Genomic DNA, 7,413 nt, shown 5'->3' with positions numbered 1-7,413 from the left:
TTCAAACAAATTAGTTTTCTAAAGCTGCTCTTTGGTAATTGTTGCAATAATTAGGACTATAAGTAAATATTTTTATCTTTTTTATAAAAGTTTAGCCTTCTGGAAATCCTTTTAAGCTTACGATATTTGTATAAAAAGAGTTTAAAATAAACTAAAATTATTCACTTCTTTGATATTATTTTGTGATCTTTTTCAATTATATTTTTGGTAGACAAACCTGAACTAGTAATCTAAAATGAAGTTAAGACCAAATATTTGGGAACAACATGTTTATCCAGAATGGTACTTGAATTAAAGAGGACTTGTGACAGTGTTGAAACTTGTTTCTGAATGCGTTGTAACTTCATCATAAATAAACTGAATAAAATTTTAGTTTGTAATAATAGGTGGTAACTTCATCGTAAATAGACTGAATGAACTTTTTATTTTGTAATAATGGGTCATAACTTCATGTTAATTACTTTGTGTGTTAATCTACTACAAGCCTGTAATTTTACTAAAGATCCATGTAGTGGAGAATGATTTAACAAAATGCAGGTCACAAGGGTTATTTTAATAATTTTGGTAATATTGTAAAACACTTGAAACTTTGATTAAATGTATTACTTAGTCATCATGATTTTTAAAATGTTGAATGATGTGTGTGTAAGTAAAAAATATTTAATTGTGTTGAAACTGAAAATGCCAGATGTATTTTCTGTTTTTACAGGTTGATGATGCAGAAGACATTAATTCTATTGCTCTGTTAATAGACTCAAAGACTCCTGAAGGATTTGATGTTTCCAGTGTTGAAATTTTACCTGGAAGGGATAATTTTGTCTGTAATCTCCAGGTAAAAGACTAATTTTAGTTATTTAATTAATTTAAAGGTATTTCTTCGTGAGAGAAAAAGTAGAAAATAAAACAACAGTAGAGTATCACTAAAACTAAATCTAAATAATAAATTAACATTTAATAAACTTATTTTTCTTAAAACACAGAACAGTAAATAAAGAAGTAAAGCAGACAATTATCTCTTCTAGTTACGACCTTTGTACCAATTTGCTGCTTGTCGTAGGTTGCTAAGCCTTATGAAATTTCCCACATGGAGGATGTGAAAAGAATTTTTTTTTTAGATATTTTATATAAACATTTTAGATAACCAAAAAAATCATAAATTACTATATCAATACCATAGAATTCCACTATAATTTATCAAGCATAGAAACTAAGATATATTTGGGTCTAAAAAAATTTGAAATTTCGAGCTCACTAAAGACTTACCTTATCATTTGAAATCTTGTGTGAAAAGAATGAGATTAACACAATAACACATCAAAATGGCTGTGAAAATCATTAGGGGGACATTCTGAGCTTCTGATTGCTTATTCATATCAAATGTAGAAGTAAGTGTATATAAGGGAGCATTTCCAATATATTAGCAAATAGAAAAGATAGGAGGTTCTTATTTTATATTCTAGCTTGTCAATATTGGTAATTTGAGTTCCTAATTCGTATGAAACTATAGACTTTGTATTTTAACATCACATCCATCTAATTTGAACTAGTGCTGCATTCAACATACCACATGACACACAAAAATCAATGTTTAGCCGTGTTTTTCTAATATTTACTATTAAATTAAGAAATTAATTAACGTATATAACACCAAAATTTGAATTATAATCCACAATTTGATACCAAACCTATTAACATAAAGTAGTAGTTCAATAAAGTTTTGAATGCAAGTCAACAAACGTGATGACATGGACTTTGACACGTGACCCATTGTGATAGGGTTAATTGTTCATCAGAAAGTCCATATAAAGCTTCTTTTGCATAAAAATAAATAAATACTTAATTCTCTCCATGACTGCATTCCCCACCTTTATATGCTACTCATTATTTTCTAGATGTTCTCTCAGGTTTACAGGATTCGACTTCCGTTCACAGAACAAAACAGTCTCCGGTTTTCCCTGCACTTGGAACGTATTATTCAGGTAAGATTACCAGAGCTGTGTCTAATTAGAGTAATGAAGTAATATTTAGTTTTATATTAGGCATATACACCACAAATTAACCTGAGTAGCTGATTAACCCTTTTCAGCCTGTTGTTCATATAGTTACAAGTACTTCTTGGTTTTGTCTCGTCTCGTAACGTTTTTTATGAAATAATTTCCGTTTCTAAAGGAATAAAAAGCATTTATTGTAGTAGCAATTTTCAATGGGGTTATGGCAAAGATAATTGCTCGCTATCACTAACAAAGATGCTACTTTAAACCTTCATCATTGATATGATGTACTCAAATATCAGCAGATTTTCTGTTTGTTCTTATGTAATATTTCTTATTGCTTGAAATAATGACTACACTAACAAACAATATATTTGCGAATATATTTTTTTCAGTATTTGCTTCAATTACATAAGCCTACAAACTTAAACTTCATAAAAGTTGTTTTGATTTTAATGACGGATTTTCCATAATTCAGCTACACATATTTCGAAAGAATATTAAATTTTTTCTATCACATAAGTATTTTTTAGAAATCAGGAAGACAGAAAAATTTACTTAGATCAAATTATTATTTCCTTTACCACAATGAACATTTTTTATTATTATGTTTGTTAACAAAAATACAAACAAACTGAAGAAAAGGGAAGAACATTGATGTCAAACAAATATGCATCTTCATTCATCCTGATTTTTTGTGAAATCTACATCTTTTAGTCTCAAAACTATGTGTTGTAGGCTTTCTTTTTATGTATTACATCTGGAGCATCTCTTTTCAATGATCAGCAGTAATCAGCCATCATATTGATGTTCCACCTTCCCTGATACCTCCTCTCTCCATTTCCCCGATGTCTAGATGAAACCTTTGTCTTTGTTCTTTATAGGGAAGTAGTCAATATGTGAGTGTAAGAAATGAACTTTCAATCTCATATTACAACCCAACTCTTTGAATTTATTGAGCATGTTATTGACAACATTTTCATAATTTGCGTCCTTGTTGTTTCCTAAGAATTTGTCAATAACATATTTAAAGGCATTCCATGCTTCTTTTTCAACTTTCCTCATTGTCCTTTCGAACTGTACATCCAAAGTCAGCTTCATAATCTGAGACTCAACAAAAATCTCTTCTTTAAGTTTCACTTCTCAAAGAGCTGGCAATTGCCCACATAGATACATTAAACAGTCACCATCTTTGTCTAAGGCCTGAATAAACTGCTTCATCAAGCCCATTTTTATGTGAAGTGGAGGTAATAGGACTTTCTGTGTGTCAACCAAACTTTCACACGTTCAATGTTTTTCGTCCTAGTATCAGGTTGACTCTGCATGACCATTGCTTCTTTATCCAGTGCTAATTTCATGCTCTGCTGTTCCATTCACACAAAAAACATGGAAACTTCGTAAAACCAGATTGTTGACCTAACAACATACAAAGGACTTTTAAGTCTGCACAAAGTAGCCAACCATGTTCTTTGTATTTGACCTTATTAAGAAGAAGTTTGAGATTTTTGTACATTTCCTTCAAATGAACCGAATGAGCAATAGGAACAAATGCATATATGTTACCATTCTGAAGGAGAACACCTTTTAGACTTCTTTTGGAGGAATCAATGAACAATTGCCATTCACTTAGCAGCACCTAGCATTGGTATTAATTCAGCAATATTGTTGCAATAAACTAGTGAATCTTCTTGCAAAAAGTATGGTATAAACTCTTTCTCACAATTTCTGTACCAGTAAAATGATATCCCTGGGAAAGTAAGTTGTTAGCCCGAAGTCTGGACCTCAAAATCTCTGAAGAATCCTTTGGAGGGCCCAAATCTCTCACCAAATCATCAAGTTCACCTTGTGTGAAAAGTTGTGGTCCACCAGATGTTTCAGGTTTAAAACAATCCCTATCATCATTTCTATTGACATCAAATTCTGAATCAGATGAAACTGTTTCAAGAGTCTCCAGTGAAGTAGGTACAGGCACATCAGGTCCATGAGCAACAGGTCTTATAGCAGATTGAAGGTTCGGATAAGAAATTTCCTTTTTATTTTGAGTGTTGTAGCCTTGCACAGTACATGAGCAAGAATAGCAGTTATCTCTGTGGTTTCTAGTCTCACGCCAGACCATTGGAATTCCAAAAGTCAAAGACTTTTCTTACCTTTAGTACATTGTCTCAACTCTTCGACACAAAAGGTATAAACTTTGTGTGGAGTCCATGATTTGTCTTGGTCCCCAAGTTTTATTCCAAAATATATGTAATACACTTTTTTGATGAATTCTGTAATGTTTTGCTTTTGTTTCTTTACAACACATTTACCACAAATATAACAGAACATGTTTGGGTCATTTACACAACCTCTTGTTGCCATAGAAACAAACAAATAATATTGAAAAGAAAAAATAATGTCAAAGTGCATGCACAAACAAATACTATCTAGAAATGACACGTCATATGGCCTGTTAACTATTTATATACTAGAGGTGTGTTTCTAGAACAATCAATAAGACTCTCACATTGCAGTTGATCTATAGAAATCTATAGCTAGCATTTATCAACATTTTAAGCATGACAAAATGCGGCCCGATTTTAATGAAAATGATTCACTTATGTAAAAGTAAATATGACTTTTTGTGAAAAATCTTTAAGTGATGGAGAAAAATGGATATCATTTTTGGATTAAGCTTACAGGTTTTATTGTAGAACATGTAAAATTTCAAGACAATAAAACCATTGCAGGTCTTTGTTATTATACTCTTAAATGCCTCACTTTTTCATTTATTTCATCAGTTTCATTATGAAAAATGTGTGTGGTAAGCTTTAATCTTATGCAAGCTTCAAATATGCACATTACTTAACATACAGCAAACATTGTCTAAAAATCTCTGTTTAAAAGCCTTGCAATAACTGATATTTTACCTAATATTTAAAAACATGAAATAAACTCATTAGTCAAAGATAATTTCATTATTTAACTAGTATTATAAATGATGTATTGGTGTGTGTGAATAAACAAAATATGTTGCTTTTAAATACTCCATTCTTGTACTCAAAGAGTTATTTGTGTCACATGCCAACTTTCATTTGCCTTGCATAGCTAGAACAGCTATCACCTAGGAAAAGGTATATCATGGTAAAAAAAATCAAAACTGTTCCTCCAATTGGTTTACAGGAAGATAAACTACTCTTATAAACAGTAAAGTTGAACAGTAATCACCAGTTTGATGTCAGACAAATAATTGGCTTGTTTGAGGAATCTGGTGGTTAGGGTACTCAACTTGCAATCTGTGGGATAGGAATCAAAGTTAAGCACCAAAAATGCTCACCCTTTATACTTTGGTGACATTATAATTTGATGGTCAATTCCAATTGGCATTGGGTGCTGCTGGCTGGTTGCCTTCCCTCTTACAGAGTTACGTTCAAAATTTAATTAAACAACTTAACTATCAATATATATTAGTAACCTTGACATCCAAATGTGGTTTATTATTCAGATTTTAATATTATTGTTTTAATTTCATAATTTCCAAAGGAAATATTTGAATAAATTCTTAATCTTTTCTTCTCTGTGTCATGTGATCTTTCTTCACTCTGAATTGCTCATTTTGGATTTTCTTTTTGCTCCTACGATCTTCTGAGTATGCCACTAATTACACACTTATACTATAAATATTGCTAAATCATAATGTAAACTTATAACCTTCTAGCTTCATGCTTTACTGAGACAAACAAGAAAATCAAACCCATATGCCATGCCCATCCTAACTCCTGTTTTTCCAAAAAATTTCAACAAGTTTCTCTCTTGACATTTGCTGTTGAATTATTTATAGTCAACAAAAAAGCAGATTGTTCTTTATGAAGCTAATTCATTTAGATAATGGATTAGGAAATATTTAGTGTGAGTTTCATTGTTTGCCTTTGTGGTGTTTGGCTTGACCAGCTAGTAGAATTATTTATAGCTTAGTTTGAAAGCTAGTTAAATTATAGTAGTTTTAAGCCATTGTGTTTTATGTTCTAAGTTGTATATTTGAAATAATAATAATACTTTGAACCATCAATGCTGTTACAATAAAGTTTGCCTGCAGTGTTTCATCAGCAATGGGGAAAAAAGCCTGGATCTAGATGTAAGTACTAAATTTCTTGTTTTTATGTAGATATTTTATCGTTATAAAAGTAAATAGAATATAAAAACTGGAAACTTATTAGGCTAGATAAGAAAACTTAAAATAAAAATTAAATGAAAACGTTTCTTGATATGTAATACTTATCACAATCACTTGATGGTGTGCTATTGTAGTTTGATTGTGGGGTGCTTGTAACTCAATAAATTATTCACACAATTGGCTTTTGACATATTCTCACAGGGTCTAAGTGCAGCTATAAAGCAATAAAACCAAATGAATTCAGATTTGAAAATTCCGTTAACTTTGGTTATAAGAATAACGTTTAACTTTTGTGTAATCATCTTTTGCAACATGCAGTAATTTTAGAAAGTAAAAAGAATAATTTAGTCTTATTTCATATTTTTCAACTTTCCATGTTACTTTAAACTGCTGATGTAGGGAAAATAAAAGATAAAGTATAAAGTTTTACTGAAAAAACTTTTTATTTTTATTTAGGAGGTTCTAGAGGTTATGCAAATTAAAACTTTAAGGTGTAAAGAAATATTTTTATTCTTAATATGAAAACCACTTTCTCTCAGACAGGCTCAGAAAAGGCTTTGTAAATCCAGACAAGTCTTTAGTAGAAATACTTTATTAAAAAAAATATGAATTTTTGTGTACAACAGACTTGTAATGTTTCCTAAAATCTTGCCAAATTTCATAAAGATACACTTACCACATTAAGATTCATAGTTTGTATAGTTTCATGGTTACATGGTTGTTACAGGGTGAGTCAAAATAACTGAACATGATTTCAGAGAGTTAAGCTGTGAAATATGTGAAGCAGTGTTTTGTGTATGAGCTAATCATAAGAGGCTTACAATAATGAAGAAGATGAATTATATACATGTAAAATAGAATGGAATTGAAAATAAATAATATGGGTTTACATACAAGTTATAAATGTGTAGAATGTTCTGAATAGTGTAGTGCTTTAATAAGAACAAAAAAGATGCTAAACTATCTCTTAGCTAAATATTACGCTAAGGCAAAAAAAAAAATTGGTTACAGAAATATCCTTACTTCTGTATTAGAGGTATGACAAAAATGTTTTGGGAATCTTTGGGTATATTGAATCAAACCTAAGTGTTTCCATAAACAATGTAATTTTCACCCTTTTTTGATTATATATACATACACAGTTTGAAGCTTTTGTCACCAAAACTAGACAGAAAGTAGGAGCAGGGTATAAGAAACTATTCAAGAAGCTGTATTAGGCTTTTACAAAAATGACAAATGAATATCTTAAGTATGTTTAAAGAACAGTAAATG

At 30.4% G+C, this 7,413-nt stretch overlaps 1 protein-coding gene across 1 annotated transcript in view; it reads left to right on the top strand.

The window, feature by feature from the left end:
* Positions 1–709: 709 nt before the first annotated feature.
* LOC106474196 (C2 domain-containing protein 5-like) overlaps positions 710–7,413 on the top strand; it is a gene marked incomplete at its 5' end in the record, with an annotated part of 27,954 nt that continues 21,250 nt past the window's right edge. The window contains 2 exons of the mRNA XM_013934887.2: positions 710–832; positions 1,893–1,979. Of these exons, the coding sequence (XP_013790341.2) occupies positions 710–832; positions 1,893–1,979 (210 nt within the window). The remainder of the gene's footprint in view (positions 833–1,892; positions 1,980–7,413) is intronic.

Source organism: Limulus polyphemus, unplaced genomic scaffold, assembly GCF_000517525.1.
Source record: "Limulus polyphemus unplaced genomic scaffold, Limulus_polyphemus-2.1.2 Scaffold6938, whole genome shotgun sequence".
NCBI classification, from domain to species: domain Eukaryota; kingdom Metazoa; phylum Arthropoda; class Merostomata; order Xiphosura; family Limulidae; genus Limulus; species Limulus polyphemus.
This window is presented reverse-complemented; position numbering and strand designations above follow the sequence as displayed.